The following is a 22365-nucleotide window of genomic DNA, read 5'->3' as shown; positions in this document are numbered from 1 at the left end:
TCCTGATAGCAGGGCTCTACTTATTTTTTGCAAAATAATCTTTTCTTCTTTCTTTTTTGCTAAAGTTTGCTTATTATCAAGTCTTGAATAGTTGGTTTCAATCAAGGATATTTCTCCCTTTGACAGAGTTCTTAATATCCTGCTGCCTGATTTCCCCATTGTACTGGCATGGTTTTCATCAGTTCATTGAGCTGTATAGCTCTCTCCTTAAACTGATTGTTCTGCCCTACATCTCCTTCTTGTAGCTGCGTGTTCCACTCACCGTGGCAATGGCAAGGGCTTTTACAATTTATTTTAATGGGAGAAGCCATTTTCTGATTGGATCAAACTTCACAGTGTGAAATAGTTATTTTTAATGCATAGTCAGTTTAAATATCTATCTTTCCCCATTCTTCATTGTTCTTTATTTCTGTTATTCTAGTTCCTTTACCATAGATTTACTTTCCTTTTTTCCTGTTTACTAAGAATGCTATGAATTAAATGTTGACATTGTGGCATATAAATAAATTGTCTGTGAAAGGTTTGAGAAGTGTTTAAGATGGTCTTATAGGTTAACAGATGAATTAAAAATCAGAGCTAATTTTGGTTTGCAGATCTATTTACCTCTACCACATAAAAATTTCTCAGAGATAGTGGAACATTGTTTACAAGTTATGTAATTTTAACTGTTGCCTCCTTTTCATTCCACTTAGATCCGAAGCCAGAGCAAAGCCTCTGGATCTGGGCTCTGTGAGGGGGATGAAGTGGTTTCTATCAATGGCAACCCTTGTGCAAACCTCACCTACCCAGAAGTCATCAAGCTCATGGAGAGCATAACAGACTCTCTCCAAATGCTCATCAAAAGGTAAAAGATTTGTTGGACTATATAGTTTCTCCTGAAGCAACATAGGAATGATTATAGCTCCTACTACACACATACTTGGTTATTTATGGGGAAATGAGGGTGTGCTATAGAAGGTCAGTATAGTTAAACAAAAACTATAGTGTTTGAAAAATGGCAATTCTAGGAGTTCCCATTGTGGTTCAATGGGTTATAAATCCCACTGTTATCCATGAATATCCCTGACCTTGCTCAGTAGGTTTAGGATGCAGCATTGCTTCAAGCTATGGTGTAAGTCACAAATGTGGCCCAGATCTGGTGTTGCTGTGGCTGTGGCTCCGATTCTATCCTTAGCCTGGAAACTTCCATATGCCACAGGTGCAGCCCTTAAAAAAAAAAGAAAAGAAAAAAAAAGGCAATTCTAATTAACTGAATTTTCTGGTTGAGAAATAACTTGAAGATTTTTTTTCAAGAACCTTGTTGAAAATCTTAAGTATTTCAGACTATTTCCTTAAGAAGTTCAGTATATTGAACGTAATTTAATACTGCTAGGTCAAGATTTTTTGGTAGGTCAGGATAACTAAATTATAATTCCTAGATTCACAGATTAATTTAAAATGTTTAAATGTTAAAATGTTACATTGTATAATATTTATTTGTATAGAAAGAGGATGCCTAGGAGAAGGGAAAAAAACCCTTAATAGCAACCTACTTTCTGTTTGCCAAAAATCCCACTATTTGGATATGAGCAAAAGCCAATGGTTAGAATACAGTTTTTGGACTATCAATGCAAATCGCTTGTCAATTTGATGTGTTCAAATACCACCCTCCTCATCTAATTGCTTAAAAATGCAAAAGTGAACCTTAAACATAAAAAAAAATGAGGGTAATCACAAAAAACTATAGCATCAACATCCTTACCACAGGCAAATCGTATTATAGTCCATACTAACTTTGCAAGTGAGGGCCTGACCATGGCATTAAGTGAATCCACACAAGAAAGCTCTGGCTTCCTAGGGAGCTGCCTTCAGAAAGACAAGAGAGGGCTTTTCACACAGAATTTCATAATCTCCAGGTTTTACTTTAACTCTGCAGAAAGACTACACACAGCATTATTCCTACTCAATATCTTTCCATTTCTGTATAAATCTGAACTCATTTTGGCCAAAATCTGGTGAAAATAGAAGAAACTTAGCATTAGTCACAGAATCTCCCATCTAAATATTTACCCTTCAAGCCCAGTGTTTAAGTCCCTGGGATCCTACTTATTTATAAAGCTGCCATTTGCTTTTGAAAGGGATCTAATAGGAATGCTGCCCAGTGTCGTCACAGTGTTGGCCATTATTATGCATAAATCTCTGAAGTATTTGAAGAGTTTCATTTTTGTTAAGGTTAAATCACATCCAAAATGTGAGAAAACCCTTTTCTTATTTAATTCCCTTTTTGTATTTTTGTTGATTTAATGAGGTCAGTTTCTTTAGAACACACTTGTAGACTGGGACATCCCCCACTAATTCTTGTTTTGTCATTGGGAAAATTCTTGATGATTTAAATTGACTAGTTCTCCGCTACTTTTAATAACTGGAATAATGAGTATTATTATTTTCTCAAGTATTTTTATTTCTACAAAATAAGTAAATAAAGGATGAGAGTCAAAATGAAATCTCAAATTAAAATCAGCCGAAAGGTAATCATCACCACCACCACCACCATCACCAATCAGGATATCCGAATATTGTTTCCTGGACTATCTCTGACTCAGAGATGGTTGGGTCAGACTGTCTTAAAATCCTCCTTTAACATTAGATCTCTATTTCTATGAATTTTACTTAAATGATTTTACATTTTTACACATAAAATTATGACATAAATTGTGGAACTGAGTATCTATGTGCACTGTGTAGAAATGAGCGTTTTAAGGCATAAAGTTTTCACCTCTAGTTCTTTTATGGTTTTTATTCATGTATACCTATTCATTTTGTTCTGGTTACCAATAAATTCGTTAACATTTAGCTGACCCATCCCGACTGCCTGTATTACCTTCTGTAAGCCTGGAATGAATTCAAACTACTCTCCTCTCAGCTTCATAATTGATTGCTAACCTAATCCAAAGTGATTTAATCTACTTCTATCTCAAGACCTTCCTAAATTGAAACTCTCTGGCCTTTTAATACCCTCAAATTCAGTTGCATAGAGTATATTCATCATTTCCTATATAAGAAAAATCTAATTTGCTGTCATGTTTTTAAAATACTACATTATACTTTTTTTTTTTGGTATTAGGAGCAACCTTTATAGATTACTTGCATAGAGAAAGCTGCATTTCATTTGATTGTGTTTTGTTTACTTTTATTTTGCTAAATGCAGTCAAAAGCATATAGAGGAGTAATTATTTTGAATATTAGTCTTAAATTTTACTGCTACATAAATTCTAAGGTAAATTCCCTTGAGTAGAATAAAAGTAGGGGCTCAGTTCCTTCAAATGATGATCATGCATTAGTCACAGTACATTTTGAAGGAGGAATAAAAGGGCTGAGATAGACATAGATGCTGCTCCTTCTTAAAAAAAACTTACAAATGTAAGAAATGAAGGCGTTTTCTACAGCTGTTCTGTGGATGATGCTTCTCTTCTAAGAGCAGTTAGAGTTTACATTAGAGTTTTAGCAAGAAGTTGTTTAACCCTTAACTGATATTTCTTCTTCCAAATCCAAATTTGCAAAACCAGCTGGGAATGGTTAAGGTCAAAATCAAAGGCTTGTGGTGAACAGCTCTAGGCTCCTTAGCTGAGAGATTAAGGAACACTTTGACTTTGAAGATCCTATAAGGAAAATGGTCCAAGAAACAAGTTCAAATAGAGAAGGGGAGACATCTCGGATTATAAATACTCCATGACTCAATGATTCATTGCAGCATGGAAAGGATTTCTCTTTACACAAGAGTACTGGGCTGGGGTCCACTTATTACAAAACACATGCTCACTGGAGCTTAAAAAACAGCTTCTATTTCATTCCTTTCAAGAAAGCACAGCCTCTAAAAGGATTACTTGAGTTATCTGCATATTAATATTACTCTGAAGCTGCTGAATATGTTTATGTGGATTTATAATATCCAGACCTAAACTTAGTCAATAAGACATTAAAATGCTGTGCTATATGTAGATATGTAGATACAGATACAGATACAGATATAGAGGGTTTTTTTATGCCACCCGGGGCATATGGAGGTTTCCAGGATAGGAGTCGAATCAGAGCTGTAGCTGCCAGCCTATTCCACAGCCACAGCAATGCAGGATTTGAGCCATGTCTGTAATCCACACCACAGCTCATGGCAACGCCGTATCCTTAACCCACTTGGTGAGGCCAGGGATTGAACCCAAGTCCTCATGGATACCAGTCGGGTCTGTTAACTGCTGAGCCATGATGAGAACTCCTAAAATGCTGTGCTATATTATAAAAAGCATAATTATTTGAAACCACCCCAATAATTATAGATGAAGGGCATCCATGTGGCTATAACCTGTGCTTTTAAAAATAAAATTAGAGCTGAATTTAGGATGGATTTCGATTTTATAACCTTTTGTGAGCATATTTAATTTGCTTTGCTTTAAAGACAAATTTATTTGGAAGATCTTTAAATAGTAATATAAACATGTTGCCAAGTTCCGTTTTTAAATATATTGCAGTTGACATTTAGGAGGAAATATTTTAATTGCATCATGTATTAGACATCATAAAAGTGTCAGGAAGTTCTTTGGCAGGTATAACACCCTCTGATTTAACTGTCTGGACTCTTTTTTTCTATGTGCAGACCATCCAGTGGAATAAGTGAGACTTTGATTACTGAAACTGAAAACAAAAACCATGAACATCTCACCCGTGAGGGGTATGTGGAAAGTACCACCCTACAGATTCGACCAGCCACAAAGAGCCAGTGCAGAGAGTACTACATCGCCCCAGTCAAGAGTGGAGCTCCCCTAGCTGAGGACCAAGCACGTGGTACTGGGGTTTCTGGGAGCATAAAAGAAGAAGCAAGCCTGGCTCCTCACACATCTGACTTGGAAAGTGAACACTTACCAGAGGAGGGTATCTTAAGGGACAATGCAGAAGTGGGGCGAGCAGGAACTGTGGTTGAGCTACAACTATCCCTTTCACAAGAGAGACACAAGGGCGCTAGTGCCCCTGTAGTGGCTCTCCTGGGAGCTGAGAAATCTAAGTCTCCTGACCCAGATCTAAATTTACAACATGATGGGACTGTCTGCATAAATTCAGTCCCCACTAGTGAGAAAGGGGACTCTGCTCTGAGGTCCAGCAAGATAATTCAGATCTCCAGTGGCCAAGAGTTGAGAGTGATCCAAAGTAGTGAAGCAGGAGATTCGGGACTGCCCCGAGTGGAAGTGATCTTCAACTGCTCTGACAGGCAGAAGACGGAAGGGTGCAGGCTTCAGGCAGGAAAGGGGTGTGTGGATTCTCCAGTGGAAGGAGGGCAGTCAGAAGCACCTCCTTCTCTGGTATCCTTTGCAGTCTCATCAGAAGGCACAGAGCAGGGAGAAGATCCACGCTCTGAAAGGGATCACAGCAGACCTCACAAGCACAGAGCACGCCACGCACGTAAGTTTGCCTGGGGATCACAGCTGGGCTGTCGCAAGGGGCTTGGGAGCTTAGGGCATTTTGCTGTTGCTTAGCCTGCATGGCTTTTTTTTTTTAAGATTTTTCTTATGTCTTTCATTGGCTTTTTTAAAAAAATTGTTAGTACACAAAATAACACATGTGAAATTATGGAAAACGCTAATTTCTGAATTGGGAGTAATACTGTTTGAACTTTAATAAATTTGCATGTTTTTAATGCACTTTCTTTTATTCCCAAAGACACAGGAACTGTTAAAGAAAATACTGTTAATGTGCCTTTTTGACTTGTCTCAGAATATTGAGATATTTCATGTTAAAACAACATCTGAAAGTATTTGAAGTCATATGGATTCTGAGTTTAAACGTCAAAACTGTTGAGTCTGCTGCTCAGAGGTGTCTTTAAAATACAGGCTCCACCACTGATATTAAAAGCAGATCCTCATTTTGAAAAAAAATCATTGTGCAGCATGATGATGCTTGCAGAAGTGAGTTTGATAGACAAGGACATGTGGAATACTAAGCAGTTACATGATCCTCTCCGTTTTGTGTGTCTTCACTAGACTGCAAATCGTTTCATCTACCTTCTAGACACAGAAGTCAATCTCCAGGGCCAAGTGGAGGCATTTAAATGTCCTCCAACACAAAATATATTTTAAATTCAGGCTTTTTATGGTGTTTTGTTTAACCCAGGAGTGGGATTATAGAAAGGAGAATGATGATAAGAATAGTAGTTAATTTTATGATTTTTGTTATTTTCTTTCATGTACTTTTAAAAAACAAATTTGGAACTTTATTTGAGGAGGTAAAAACTGACTGTCAAAGGCACTTGAGTATATGACTGATACACAATAGTCATAAACTCAGTTATTTAAAGTAGAATATTGTCTCCTAACTATTGTTATTCCTTTCAAAGCATATTTTTAGCATAACCATTTGTAGCTGAATTGGCAAGTGCTATTAATCATTCCTTATACTTTAAGCATCTGTATGCATCTTCACATTTATAGCATATTAAACAAGTGTATTAAGGCAGCACTCACATACTTTACATGTTGGCAGTGAAGTTAGCAACAACTGTGCAACTGTGACTGTCAATTTAATAGTAATTGTATAACACTATTCAAAAAAGGAATTACTTTTAGGGATGACCATGATTTTTACTACTGTCTCTAAATAAAATTTGACTAGCAGTGAATATTTGTAACTTTGTTATAAAACTATTCTGATTTTATTTTATTTTAAAAAAATTAACCATTAAATCTTGTTTCTGGTGACAAAAAGAAATAATTTTCAATCAAAAACATATTTACATTTTTTTCTGAAATTTCCATTTAACTATTTTGAGGAATTTAAACTTATTGGTGAATCATGTTCTTTTATCATTGAATACGTGATTATAATTAGCTGGTGCTATAAACTAATTTGCCACCAATTTCTTATAACAATAATAATAAAATTTAAAAATGCATTTTTGTTATTTTAAAATTGTCAAGCTTTGATTTTACATGACTTAATTTCCTCATCAGCTTTTACCCACAGTTAAAAGGGTCATTAGTCATACAATTTTTAAATTTTCCCATGATTTACACTTATTCTTGCTGCAACTGAAGTAGTAATATATTTCCAAGGTATACATTTACCTATACATTTACAAATTTATCTAGACAATCCTGTAACTAAAATTTCATAAATGCATTCACAATAGTCTTGTATTCTGAATTATTATTTATTCAGTACCTTCATTCATTCAGTTTTTTAAATTTATATTAATTCAGTATCTGTGAGTGCAAAGACTGAGAGAATGTCAAAGTAAAAAGAAAAAAGAAAACAAATATTTAAACTTATTACATTAAAACATTTAGGTAAATATTTTTTCTTCCCTCTTTTGCTTTTTTAAATGCTTGGAAACATTGACTTTTTTTTTTTTAATGTGGAAATGCAAGGCGTGTCTTAACTTGTTTTCTGAAAATATTATGTCCTTAAATTATTTCCTTTGTAATTTTAATTATATCTTATTAACCAACATTTACTAACCAGTGTTTATTGTTAAAGTATAAGAATCCATACAGAAACAAATTCTGAAATATATATTCTAATTAACATGCATATACATGAAAAAATGAAGTGAAATACTGTATACACACAAATTATATATATTCTATCATATCATCATATATATTATTATAGAAGTATGTATTTTAAAATAAATAAGAAAGAGAAAAGAGTTGGATTGTTTCAAAATTTGGTACCCAATTGTAAATATGTTTTTTCCATATTCATTTTCCCCCAGTCCATTTCTGGGTTGGTATGGAGTCTTACTTGAACTCATCAACTCAATATAATTTTTATACTTTCCCTAGGGCTCAGAAGGAGTGAAAGCCTATCAGAAAAGCAGGTGAAAGAAGCAAAGTCTAAATGCAAAAGCATTGCCCTCCTTCTAACAGATGCCCCCAACCCCAACTCCAAGGGGGTGTTGATGTTTAAGAAGCGTCGTCGGAGGGCCAGGAAATACACCCTAGTCAGCTACGGGACCGGTGAACTTGAGCGAGAGGCCGACGAGGAGGAGGAAGAAGGGGACAAAGAAGATACATGTGAAGTAGCATTTCTGGGTGCAAGCGAATCAGAGGTAGATGAAGAGTTATTGTCTGATATTGACGACAACACACAAGTTGTGAACTTTGATTGGGATTCTGGACTAGTGGAAATTGAAAAGAAACTGAACAGAGGAGATAAGATGGAGATGTTGCCAGACACCACAGGCAAGGGCGCCCTCATGTTTGCCAAGAGGAGGGAGAGAATGGATCAGATTACAGCCCAAAAAGAGGAGGAAAGGGTGGGTGGAGTGCCAAGCAGAGAACCAAATGCTGCCCAGATGGATGGTTTGAGAACCATGACGTCCTACCAAAGGAAGGAAGAAGAATCGGTGAGAGTGCAGAGCTCTGTGAGCAAAAGCTACATCGAGGTGAGCCCAGGTCTTGGCCATATGACTCAACAGAATGGCTTCACCGGGGTGTCTGAGACGGCAGATGCTCAGAGAATGACCCCTATGAATAGAACGGCCAAGCCCTTCCCAGGGTCTGTGAACCAGCCAGCAACGCCCTTCTCTCCAACCCGAAACATGACAAGTCCCATCGCTGACTTTCCTGCACCTCCACCTTATTCTGCAGTCACACCCCCACCAGAACCCTTCTCTAGGGCAGTGTCAAGTCCAGTAGCTGGCCCAGCACAGCCCCCTCCATGGCCCCAGCCTGTCCCATGGTCCCAACCAGCCTTTTATGATTCATCTGAAAGAATAGCTTCTCGGGATGAAAGGATCGCAGTACCAGCAAAAAGAACAGGAATATTGCAGGAGGCTAAAAGGAGAAGCACAACAAAACCCATGTTCACTTTTAAAGAGCCCAAAGTAAGCCCAAATCCTGAACTCTTGTCACTTCTTCAAAATTCAGAAGGAAAAAAAGGCACTGGAGCTGGAGGTGATTCTGGACCGGAAGAAGACTACCTCAGTTTAGGAGCAGAGGCTTGTAATTTCATGCAAGGCTCCTCTACAAAACAAAAGACCCCACCTCCTGTTGCTCCAAAGCCTGCTGTCAAGTCCTCATCCTCCCAACCAGTAACTCCAGTTTCTCCAGTCTGGTCGCCAGGAGTGGCTCCAACCCAACCTCCTGCCTTTCCCACATCCAGTCCATCACAGGGCACCGCTGTCTCCTCCATCAAAATAGCCCAGCCTTCTTATCCTCCTGCCCGGCCTGCAAGTGCTTTGAACCTGGCTGGTCCCTTCAAAGGACCACAAGCATCAGTAGCCACTCTGAACTACACTCCCAAGCCAGCAGCTCCCACACCAACAGTAAATGCTGCTCATGCTGGTGCAGTGGGACCATCCAATGAGCTTCCAGGAATGAGTGGGAAAGGAGCCCAGCTCTTTGCTAAAAGGCAGTCTAGGATGGAGAAGTATGTGGTGGATTCAGACACGGTGCAAGCTCATGCTGCTCGTGCACAGTCTCCCACTCCATCTCTACCAGCTGGCTGGAAGTACTCCTCCAACGTTCGAGCACCTCCTCCTGTGGCCTACAATCCTATCCATTCCCCTTCCTACCCCCTGGCTGCTGTCAAGTCTCAGCCGTCAGCCCCGCAGGCCTCTAAAACAAGCAAGAAAAAGGGCAAGAAACCCCTCAATGCTTTGGATGTAATGAAGCACCAACCGTATCAGCTAAATGCGTCCTTGTTTACTTTCCAACCTCCAGATTCAAAGGATGGCCTCCCCCCAAAGGCATCAGTCAAGGTCAGTTCAGTGCCAGGCATGAAGCAAGCTCTTCCTCCTCGGCCAGTGAATGCTGGCTCGCCCACTAATGTGCAAGCCTCGTCCGTGTACTCAGTACCAGCCTATTCCTCTCCGCCTTCCTTCTTTGCTGAGGCCACCTCACCAGTCAGTGCCTCCCCAGTGCCTGTGGCCATTCCCACCTCGCCAAAGCAAGAATCAGCCTCACCATCTTACTTTGTAGCACCAAGGCCAAAGTTCTCAGCCAAGAAAAGTGGTGTCACAGTTCAGGTGTGGAAACCATCTGTTGTAGAAGAGTAATCTTGTAGCTGAAGCTGAGTGTCCACTTTGCTTGAAATGAATTGTTTGCAGTGTTACTTGAGTCCCTGAGAATGCCTAGCAAGTCCTCAACTTACTTAATTTCAGATGTCACCTCCCAATCTGGGTCCAAGAAGCAGAATATTTTTACTGAGTCAAAAAATCTAACTCAGATTGACTTAACATATTTATTTTCTTTGCACACTTAAAAATCCGGGAGCACCCCCAAATAGACATGGGCCATTGTATTAAGTAAGCAGGATACTTAGGGTTTATGCTTTAGCCACAAGAAAGGCAGTGATCAGTGTTATCAACATTAGGACATAGTCTTTACATAACATAACAGCTGTGTTCCCGCAGTGAAAAAGGTTCAAATGTAGTGAAAATATAACACATATTGACTGATATTTCCTTTTTAAGTAGTGCTTTATATACATTTCTAATGTTAAGGGATAAGAAATTTATCAAGGACAGGGATCAGTTCTGGTCTGTCAACCTCAGCCACTTGTTTGATGTAGAAGAGAAGGTACTTTGGGGATTGTTGTAATGTACATAGTTTAGTAAGCTAGGTAAGAAAGAGGGAAGTAACAATTACGGAGCACTTATTGTGTACCAGGCTCCTTGCCAGATGTTTTACATATATAAGCTCATTTTAGAAGACTTAAATAAGGTGGGTGGGGCAGAGAAATTATCCTTAGAGATTGAGTACCATCCTCTCTCCCCATTTACTAAAGAAACTAAGTGACAACATCTCCAGTTGCCCATGAAAGCCTAAGTTTGTTTTCCTCAGCTGAGGCAAGTGGTAGAGTATAATGGAGTAATGTAAAAAAGGTGAACAGGCTGCAGATAAAGGTACAAGTAACTATTGTTTTCCCTTGGGAAACCACATGATTTGGGTGTGAAGGGCTACTGACTCCAGAGGCTGATTGCAAAGCATAAGGAACCCCGGATGTGTGGAGACTGTAGGGTGAGGACACCATTATTAGCATCATTTCTGAGTGACCTCACAGATTTTTTTCTTGTGTTTGTTTTGCTTTCTGAAAACTGCTCCTGCTGTTCCTTGCAATTCTATTCTCACACCTTCACTTTATTATTTATATTTGATGGACCAGAAGGATTCAGGCAAGGTTACCTTGTAAATTTGGATTGGTTACACACCATGCAGTCATCCAGCTGGCTCTGAAGTTAATAATGTTACTGACAGTAAACCTGAAGACCTTTATCATATCTATTTTAAGTCCAGGTCTGACCAACCATGGAAAATATTCAACATGAATTAATGTAGAGAACCACAAAGCATTTTTGACAGCTCCAAGGAAAACCATCTACTTGATTCAAGAGATAAACCTAGAGACCTCTCATAAAGGCTTGCCTGGTTTGAGGGTACATGGTACCATTTTCATCCTCTGAAAATATCTGTATTCCTGTTCTTTTTCTGCTGTCACTGTCAATCTGCTATATTTTTCACTATCCTATTAAAATATTATTTTCTTCTTTATCTGTTTAATGTACATATTAAAAAAAAAACTTCCCTGTATGACCTATTCTGACCTAAGTCATTTCTCTGATGTTTCTCTTTTATTGCTTCCAAAACATCTGAATTTCTTTTTTTGTGAGCATTTCCATTTCTCTGTACATTGTAAAACTACAAACAATAGGTATTTCTGTGACATAACAGAGGAGGATTAAGTCAGCTACAGAACAATGGGGCTTATTCTTCTGCTTTTTCTCTGGAAAATCTTCTGTTACCTTTGGTGGCAATTTACCTAGAGCTTAGAACCACAGGATGTAGCTTGGATTCTTATTTGCTTTTTTGGGAAATCAATTAGGAAGATTCATCCAGGATAAAGGAAAAAGCACTCTTTCCATTATATAACACTATTGTTTGTACTGCTTGTTCCCTTCAAAGGAAGTCTGTTGAATGCTGGGCATTTTGCATTCTTTTCTAATAGAACAACCAAAAAAAGGCATCTTAAGGTGAAGCAGGAAAGGAGATCATTTTTTATAACTTTACATTCTTAACATAGCATTTAAAGAACAGCATGAATTTGAAGGAAGACAATGGAACATATGGTAGTCAATTTGAGATCACTAGTTCAAAAGTAGCCTAGAATGGTAATCACCCACAAGTATTCCCAGTTGTCCAGTGGTTTGTGGTATGCAAGAATGAGAAGTGCTTTTGGTCCATTTCCCATTGGACAGGTGGCCATCTTAGCAGAGTCACTGTTGCGAATTGATGACTGAAGACACAACTAACATGCTGGGATTGTTGTGGGGTTCCCGAAAAGCTTCTAAGAAACATGTCAGGCATGCAGTCAAAACATCCACAACTTTGACTATGAGCTGGTAGCAGAGGGCCCATCTGAGACTATACAGTCCCAGATTATGGAAAAGGTGTGGGAATCCTCCAAAATTGTATCCACTGCAGAGTCTAATCTTACCCCAAGGGATAGGGGCATGGGAGAGAGAAGCCACCCTGGAGAAAGAGGGATTTCTTTGCCTCTTCTTTTGAATCAGGGAGTCCCCTGGGAACTTATATGCACAATAAGCTATACCACTTTTCAGGTTGGAGTTATGGAAATGATGTCATTGTGGCAGGTGGGAGACTTAGGGCTCATGACCTCAGCTTCCTTCCCACTGGGCACCCTTTGAATTCTGGGTGTTGTTGGCTTTGTTGTGGTGGCAGATCTTTGGATTGGTTGGTTGGCTGGTTTGAGGTTATGAGAAGGCAGTTTTGGTTTAGTTTTTGCAATCCTGCCTTTTCCCTTGTCCTTTGTTAGCTTAATTTCTAGGCAGAGCACCTATGAAGTCAAGTTTTCATCATCAACAAAATAGCAACAAGTATTTACCTAGAGCTTGTGTTAGGTTATCCCAAGGAATCCACTCCATGGTTTATAGGCACTGACATATAAATAAAATATAATCACAGTCACTGACTTATTGCAGGACCTCATGCAAATTTCTTTCCACCAGTTTCCCCTTAATGATGTCTCAAACCTCTCTTCCTGGAATGTTGTGCCATAGTGAGTATGCACAGCACTAGATATTCTAGGAAGAAAGATACTATGTAAGTGTAACTACACATATTCTTCTCAGTCTTATAGGAGAGCTTATTGATTCATAAAACTAGTAAGACTGTGATTCTGAGCATTGCCACTTTAATCTTAGAACAGTTTTGTTTCTAATATTTCAATAATAAACACATTCTGCTTTGAGAGAGGAAAAAAATCACACTGTTTCTGCATTAACACATACATTTTTAGGAATATGTTTTATAAGATACATCGGGGTTGTCCTTCTGGAGCATGTAAAAGTTTGTACTTCAAAATATATCTAGTATGATTGTTAATGATAACATGTTTCTCATTTAATCTTCACAAGAAGGAACTCATTTTAACTATAGAAAAACTGATCTCAGTTACAGTAGTTCTTAAAAGTAATCCAGAGTTCTTTAACTCTTCTAGACAGGGCTGATCCCTTTCAAAAAGTAGGTTTCCTAGGGCAACTGAATACTATCACATAGCTGAATTCTAGCCAGGCAGCAAGAGTCACATCTAGATGACAAAAACAAATGATTAAAGGGGGGTATGCTAACTTATGTGGGACCATTATTTTGTTAACAGTTACTAGTTTAAAAAAATTCGAGTGCTACTTGCTGCTGACAGGACTATCAAACATTCTGACTTTAGCACTTTCACAGAAGTCTCTTGAAAACATACAAAGACATTTGGCTGTTAGTGTCTGAGTTTGGATTTACTCTTTCAAACAAAAGTCTGTCACTGTGTATCATTTCATCCAGTTATAAATTCAAGAACCTGCAAGTACCCATATTCTAGGGCTGAATTCCTGAAATCCATTGCTCTTTTATATGAGTCACCACCGGCCTGGCAGGAAGGGTATTTGAAGTCATGGTCATCAAAAAGAAGTGATTGTTTTCCGAAAAGCTAAATGCTTAAAATGTTTCCAGAGGGAAGTTGTGGGCTGTGTTCTCATTCCCTCATAGAATCAGAGTTGTTCAGTTTGTTTTAAAAATTGTTAAGAGTTCATGAGAAAGATATGTAAATTCTGAGAGCCAACATTATATTCCCAGAAGCACTCTGCCTTGCTGGCCTCATGTCCCCTTATCACTGGACTCTGGGGGACACAAAGACTCGTGTAACACTTCAGTGCTTCTGAGTTTGTCAACAAGTATTCTGGGAAAAAGCAGAATTGAATTCTTCTCTAGACTTCCCACCAGGATTGGCCAAAGGCCATAAAACAAGCTAGTAAATTCCCACAGGACCCAAACACCAGGCAAAATTGCTAAAAGAGACCAGTCTGAATAAAAAGTAAATAAATAGAAAAATTATAGGACATTCTATGGAGCATCCGGCCATTACAATACAGAAGCCCCCAAATCAGACTATCCTTTCCTTAATTTTAATAGGTTCAGCCAGTTTCTTACATTAAAAGAAATTTTTCTAAGGTATGTATATTTGTATACTAAATTATCATTTGGCACTTGATAATCATAGAACTTACTACTCAGAGGCAACTGAATAAAGAGAAATTTAATTTAAAAATATCAAATTCTAACACAACTATCCTCCAATATAAAATAAAAATTAAATTAAAAAAATACATCAAATCCTGTCAGATACTTCTCAGACTCCTGATATTTAGCAGAGTTTTGCCAGCTAATAAAGTATTTCTCAAGTATAAAAAGAAAAAAGATCTCTATAGGGTCATATAGTTTAAATAATCATTTGTTAGTGATACACATAATTTCTTAAGTTTTCATTCTAAATGGTTCTAAATATAAAGTTCCTCATGTTTACCTCTCTTTATACCTCATTCTTGATATGTTTATCTAAATTATGTGTGCTTTATGACTGGTGAAATATATATTCATAGTCCCTAATAAAAATAATCACAAGCACCTACTTTCCAGACTACCCTTCTTCTTCTACCCAATAATAATAATAACACTTAAAATAACATTTACACCCTGGAGGACTCCAGCTTTCATAGCCCCGACTTCTTGAGCACCTTGATAACTATTAGTAGTTGTTCATGGAAACAAACAAAGAATTGCAGTTAGCTCTAAGTTGAAAAGAAATTCACATTTTAGGAATAAACAGAAAACTTTTCTTCTTGGAAGTAAATATCAAAAAGCAAAAGTATTTTGGTTTTTCAGGAATCATTTTAGAAGTCAGGGAGAATCTTTGATATCTTTATTTAGTGAAATAAACTGTTTTCAAGACCACCCAAAGGCCCCGAGTCAAGATTATGGTCCTAGTCAGGCTGACATGGCCATGTGAGGATGGAATCTGTGGCAACCTTTCAAACAACCTCATGAAATCTAAGGAGAAGGCAGGAGGTAGGGTGGGTGGTTGAGGTATTCAGTTTCTACTAAAAGCCACTAATGGTTTTAAATACTTTCCATAAATTATAACAATAGCTGAAATTAATGGAGCACAAACTTTGAGCCCTGAATTATGCCAAGTATCTTCATAGATTATCTCTCTTTTTTAAGATGATGATAACATTGTATTAGTTTTAGGTGTACAATGTAATGATTTGATACTAGTATATATTACAAATTGACTTCACAAGTGTAGTTAACATCCATTACCACACATAGGTACACATTTCTTTTTCTTACAATGAGAACTTTTAAGATCTACTCTCTTAGCAACTTTCAAATATACAGTTTGGTATTGTTAACTATAGTCACCATGCTATACATTTCCCAGGACTTATTTATCTTATAACCAGAAGCTTGTACTTTTGACCACTTTCACTCATTTTGCCCACCCCCCCCCACGACTCCTCTGGCAACTACCATAGATTATCTTTTTTTATCAGTAGTCCTTGTGAGATAGGTACCATCATTCTCCTCAGTTTATAGGTTATAGATGGGATTCTGAGGTACAAAGAGGCTGTATATCTTGCCCAAGATCACACAGTGACCTTGGATTAAGCAGCAAACCTTGGATTGGGTCTAGACCTATGACCTTAACTAATTATACTATGATTTCATTTACTTCTCAGAATTACCCTGAAAGTGAGGTATTATTATTTCCATTTTGCAGATGAGATATCTGAAGCTCAGAGAGGCTAACCAACTTGTCTGACAATCACTAAGCTTTTAAGTAGTGGGCTAGGGTTAGACATACATATTTATCTGACGCCCAAGCCCAGGCTCTCCCTTCAGTACCATGTGGTTTTCACAGTCTCATTACACCCCAGAATCCCATTACTTGAGTCCTGTTAATTGTTTGTTCACCAAACTATCCACCAAGAGCCTACTCTGCATCTCATTAATGGATGGTTTTGACCATACTGAGTGACATTAGAAAGGATCCCACCATTTTCATAAGATTGCTCATAAAATCAGATGCTATGTTAGTATGTTGGAAATGAAAACCAGTCTCTGAGAAAGCACCTGTATTAATAAATAGAAATTGTGGCTTTATCAGTAATTATGTGTGAGTTCCCCCAACTTCTTTCATTTTCTTATTTCAGGGTGAAAAGGGGATATTTGTGGGCTGGGCGTGGGAAGGAATGTCATTAAAAAAAAAAAAATCAAAGGTGCTACATAAAAGGAAGTTCTCCCCTTGGCTTCATGCCTTTCTGACTAAAAGTAATTCTGGGAACTTTCTTATCAAGTAGTGAATGAGCACTCAGCTTGACTTGCTACTAAACCCATAACTTGAGCTATTTCCACAAGAATAATTCTAAACAGAATAATGCTGAGTCACAAGTTTTCAGTGTTTCAAAATACATCCAAAAAGTAGTCATTATTTGAATTTTTAAAGTCTCTCCTGGATGAGCTAGCATTCACCCTGGACATGAATGAGGCAGCAAACCTTTGCTGCTGCAGTGTTCTCAGTGGAAGGTTTCTCAACAAGTATTTATGTCAAAAACTCCCTAGAAAGGAAATTTTTATACCCTATGCACTTTCGGTAGTTTTGCTCCCCTCTTAAACTATGTCTCATTGTCATTTTAAAAACATCTCCTGAGGAAATAGTGTAATGGATTCTAAACATAGGTTTGAATATTCTCATCACTAACCTCAAAGAAAGTAGATGTGAACTTCTAAGTCAATTTTAAAAACCTCTTATATTTGCAGAGCTTCACTGCCTTAATTTAAAAATCGTAGAGCCACTTATAAAGTGATCATTATGAGGGCTTACTATGTGCCATGTGCCATTCTAACGTTAACAAAAGTTAACGTTTTTAGGCATCACAAAATGACTAGTGTGTGAAGCATATTATCATTCTACTTTACAGATGAGAAAATAAAATCAAGGAAATTGTCTAAAGTGATGGGCCTAAAACTCAAGACCCAACAGTCAGCCTCCAAAGCCATTCTCTCTCTAATCACAAGGTTACACACCTTTCTTGATGACAAGAAGACAAGGGTCACATATGAAAGGAATTGCCCATCAGAGGCAGTCAGTTTTAACCTGTTTCAGAAATAACTCAAAAGTTACTTTAAGCCTTCTAAATCAAAGTATGAAATGTTGGAAAAGCTTTTTATAACTTTGGTAGCCCCAAATGATAGACACTCTTAAACAGGTGGAAGGGAAGGGAGAAAGGCTGTTGTGTTTATTTCTATCAGCCTATTTGCTTTTAACTCAAATGATAGGGCGAGGCCTAACATTTTGCTAGTTACTTACCGTTGAAGGAATATCTGTAATGTATTAGAGCAAGTTCCTCAACACCCACTTTGAGCTGTCATATATTACTACAGCTGTGCTAATTTATACCAGGTAAATTAAGGAAAAAAAGAATAGTGATGAGAAACTTCTCAAATTTTAGTAACAACAATAGGGAAAAATTGTTCCCTCAAATATTTAAATTAAAAAAAAAAGTCATCATTGGATTTAGGGAAAGCAAAATGTAACCATTTCCTAAATGGAATCAACCCATGACTGGATTCCACATAAACACCAAGCCTACAGAGGCATCATTTTGCAGTGGGTAAGTGTGTGGACTTGGGTCAAATGCCTACAGCTGAATTCCAAGCTGCCTCTTGCCAACTGGGAGATTTTAGGCAAATAATTCAGCCTTTCTGTGTCTCAGTACTCTCTGCTGGGAAATGGAGAGAATAACAGGCATACCTCACAAGTTGTGAAGATTAAAACAAACCAATATGTGTTATGTGTATAGAACAGTGCCTGGCATATAGAAAGCATTCACCATATATTAGCTATTAATATTCTTGTAAAGGGCATCCAATAAACAATAGCTGCTATTTCAAAAGCAATAATTAAATAAGTTCTTTTGGTTTTTTTCTGTTAATATGAATTCCAATTTAAAGTATCTAACAGAACTAAAATAGAAAAAGCAGAAGCAGTATCTGAACAAATCTCATATTGACATGAGGAATAATCTATCCCCAGGAGTCTTTTTTGCTGAGAGATCTTCGTTTCTCCTCTACTGTTTCTTCTTACTGAAGTTTATATGTCTATATTCCTCTATATTCAGCCTGTGGGTCAATTTTCTTTTTTGTCTCCATCTATTGTACTAGCATTATTGGAGTTCAAAAAGACTGGTAAAAAGTGTTCAAAAAGACTGGTAAAAAGTGCTTTTAAAAAAATTTTCAGACTCTACTACAACGGGACTATGTTCAATTCAAAGTACCGATATTAAAGAGAACGAGTGTGGTACACTTAGCAATATAGAAAGAATTCTTATAGAAAATGCTTATAAATGAAATATATTCTCCAAATAGGATAGTTGGTATCCTGAGCAAGGTTGTAGTAAGATAATTGAAGCTTTTCTAGGCCTAGCACACAGTAAGTGGAACAGTTGGCAACCCAATCCTTAAGGCTACCCATATTCAGGCCTGCAACAGTTGGGGCTCTGACAGAACCTGGCTGGCCTCTGATGGCACAGCAGACAGCTGTTCTTATCCCTCCTCCCCAACACCATCCCAGGACAAAGGGTCAGCAACCTGGCCCTTTTAGAGTAATGGATCCCCTTTCCTGAGAAGCATGATCAGTTTCTACAACCAGAAAAGAGTGAAACCTCTGTCTGAACTGAGCAAACTCTCAGCTTGAAGAGCAAATGATGAAAAACATTTCTCAGAAGCTGAGTGACTGATGTAGGGAGGAACCTAAAATTCCAGCTGCCCTTCAAACCCAGGGAATTTTTGTGGGTTTTCTGGTACTTCTAGAATCCTCTGAGTCAGAAGCAGAAATTAGGACTGATTGTGAAGAAAGAAAAAAATCACAACACATTGAGATTCTGAAAATTTTATCAGAATTCAAAATTGCTTTTGTTTCAAATACAGTTAAATTTATTTAGTTCAGTTTTCCTTTTGTGACATTTAATTACATTTTTTTCTTAAAAAGAAAAAAACTAGGTCTCTTTCTTGCATTGCATTAGTTCTTTCTGCTAGCATTGATAAAGAAGTGTTCACAAAACCATCCTCTAGAGCTAAAAATCACTAAGGAAAAGGCTGGACTGATATAAATAAAATGCTAATTAAAGGATCATACAAACCCTACACAATAAGTTTGTTTTTTAATCATACTTATAGTTTATTGATGGTTTGGACCACTGGACTACTTTTTTTTTTTAATAGCGGTACCCTCAGCATATGGAAGCTCTTGGGCCAGAGTTGAATTGGAGCTGTGGCTGCTGGCATACCCCACAGCCACAGCAATGCCAGATCTGAGCCGTATCTGTGACCTACACCATATGGTTGGAGCAACACTGGATGGTTAACCCACTGAATGGGACCAGGGATTGAACCAGCATCCTCATGGGTAGTAGTCAGGTTCTTAACCCACTGAGCCACAATGAAAACTCCTGGACTACTTGTTAATGCTTACCGGTGATGTCAATTATATTCCTTCATGTAAATTTAATAGGAGCTAAATAGATTTTGAATTCTACATTATAAAATATCCAACAAAATGTTACAATCCATTTCAGGTGGTATTACTGAAATAAAGAGCAAAGCAAAATATATCACTTAGAACTTTTGATTTAAAATTTAACACTTCAATTCACCAACTAATGTCATTGCCTTTATATACAGGGATTTAGTGTTAGCAAACTATTGCCCTCAGAGTATCCTAACATATAGTTTTCCAACTTTTGGTCCCAAGGGAAAATTGATTCCCCTTTCCCCAGGGAAATTCTGATTTAGTAGCTCTGGGTGGGGCCCAGGAATTTGTTTTTTATATATATACCCTGGGTGATTCTGATATCAATGGTTGTGAACTGCACTTTGAAAACAACTTTCTAACACACAAAACACTGAAGTCAGGAGTTCCCTTGTGGCACAGTGGGTTAAGGATCTGGTGTTGTCAGTGTAGTAGCTCAGATTGCTGCTGTGGCATGGGATCGATCCCTGGCCCAGGAACTTCCACATGTGGTGGACGTGGCCAAAAAAACAAAAAACACTGAAGTAGACTTTATTCTTTAAAACTCATGAATAGTTTTCCAGTTCATCCAATCAGGGACAGCCAGAATTGTAAACAGCACCTGCTTTCAAATGCTCTTGATGCCCTGTCTGAAGGAACAGGCCCTGAAGCGCTGATGTTGATGACTTTATTCTAGGGGCCCAGGAGGTGGCAGCAAACTCTCTTCCTGTTCAGAGTGCGTCACAGGCAGCCATTCTAAAAACGTGTTGCAAATAATTTGCTTTAAACAGTCTTCTAAATTTGTTTTTTAAATAGAAGAATAAAGAGGACTTTGAGATGTGATTTTATCTGGCCCTCTGCTTCTAATCAAGGCTGAGAATAAATATTTCTAGGTATAGAATGATACAATTTTATCATCTAGAGACTGTACAAAATTCTTTGGCTGATTTTTCTTATCTCTGGGGAAAGGGATTGTATGACTTCCCTTGGCCGTAGGGCGGTAGAGTCTCTTATCTCCAATCAAAAATGTTCTTACTAATAACAAACTGAAATCTCTCTGGCAGTAATGAAAACATTTTTATTTTGGGATCTAGACTAAAGGAGAATTTTGAAGCACTTTGAATGCTAATTAGCTTTTTTAAAATGAAAACAAATATGACTGTAAAATCCTCAAAACATTTATGGAGCACAGGGAAATATCCCAGTACTTTTGTTTAAACTTCACATTTAAATGAACGAATGGTGTGGTGGATTGACAAAATCAGTCAGAGGCTGCTTAAACCTTAGAGGCTGCTTAAACAGAACAAAGGGAGAGGTGGACCCACTGAGTACAGCTTTGATCCCATTGAGAGTATTGTTTTCAGGCCTTTGATGCACTAAAGTTTATTTCTAAAACAAAAAGGATGGTGAGGTGTCTGGAGGTTCTGTGAGAGGAGATATGTTCGTACATTTACCAGTGGGAGGAGGTAGAAGAGCTGGATATTTGAGGAAGTTTGATATGGATGAGAGATTAAAGGTCTTCATTGGTGAAAAAGAAAAACAGGACTAATGAATGGCAGTTACAAGACAGTAAATTTCAGTTTAAATTAAGAAAGTTTCAACAACTTGGGGGAAGGGATGGAGAAAGAACTAACATATATATTAGAAATTTCAAATGTGTTAAGGGCCTTAATACATGTATTTAATTCACACAACAACTTTATTCCAGCAAGTTCTCCTGCCCTCAGTCATGAGGGGCTCCCTATCTCTTATCCAATGCTCCCAGGTACAGCAATAGGAGAGGGGAAGGGAGGAGAGAAAAAGAAGATGACTCAGTGCTAGATGGAGGGAACTCTGCTCTGTGTGGTTACTTGGTCCTTGCCATAACTTCAGGCAAAATCGGGTGCAGGTTGTCAGGCCAAGGGCTGTGGTAAGGAGTGGGTAGTCAACAACTGTGGTTGGCAATGTAGATGAATTGTGCCACTCCGCCATTAAATTATCCTCATTTTTTCTAATTGATAAGGAATCTAAAGCCCAGAGAACTTAAGAAATTGCCCAGAATCACCCAGCCAGTAAGGTGGCAGACTCACCAGGAGAATCCAGGTTTATCTGTTTTCACATCCTGTGCTTTTCCACTGCAATGCCTATCAGGTGTGTTGTAGAAGGAACTCTCGAACCTCATGCAAGCTCAATTGCAGGATCTCTAAAATCTTTTCCATCTCTAAGATTTTATAATTCTATATGTAAATAGCTCCTTAAAAACATTTGGGTTTTTAAGTTTCATGAGTATTTTGATGTAGTTCAAGGCTTTGAAAAATCAGGGCCAGATTGGGAGCTCCCATAGTAGTCCAACGGAAATGAATCTGACTAGCATCCATGAGGATGCAGGTTCGATCCCTGGCCTCGATCACTGGGTTAGGGATCCAGCGTTGCCATGAGCTGTGGTGTAGATCACAAACATGGCTCGGATCCAGTGTTGCTGTGGCCGTGGTGTAGGCTGGCAGC

At 38.0% G+C, this 22365-nt stretch overlaps 1 protein-coding gene across 2 annotated transcripts in view; it reads left to right on the top strand.

Annotated features, from left to right (window-relative positions):
- The window catches only part of SYNPO2 (synaptopodin 2), a 166583-nt gene that overhangs the window by 124251 nt on the left and 19967 nt on the right, over positions 1–22365 (top strand). The window contains exons 2-4 of one of the 2 annotated variants that reach the window (XM_047798909.1): positions 693–844; positions 4628–5427; positions 7806–9724. In XM_047798909.1, coding sequence (XP_047654865.1) covers positions 693–844; positions 4628–5427; positions 7806–9724 — 2871 coding nt within the window. Of the gene's footprint in view, positions 1–692; positions 845–4627; positions 5428–7805; positions 9992–22365 lie in introns of both variants that reach the window. The other variant, XM_047798908.1, reaches the window with a different exon arrangement.

The sequence above is a fragment of the Phacochoerus africanus genome, chromosome 10, assembly GCF_016906955.1.
Source record: "Phacochoerus africanus isolate WHEZ1 chromosome 10, ROS_Pafr_v1, whole genome shotgun sequence".
Classification (NCBI taxonomy): Eukaryota; Metazoa; Chordata; class Mammalia; order Artiodactyla; family Suidae; genus Phacochoerus; species Phacochoerus africanus.
The sequence above is the reverse complement of the archived record's forward strand: the minus strand, read 5'-3'. Positions and strand labels throughout refer to the sequence as shown.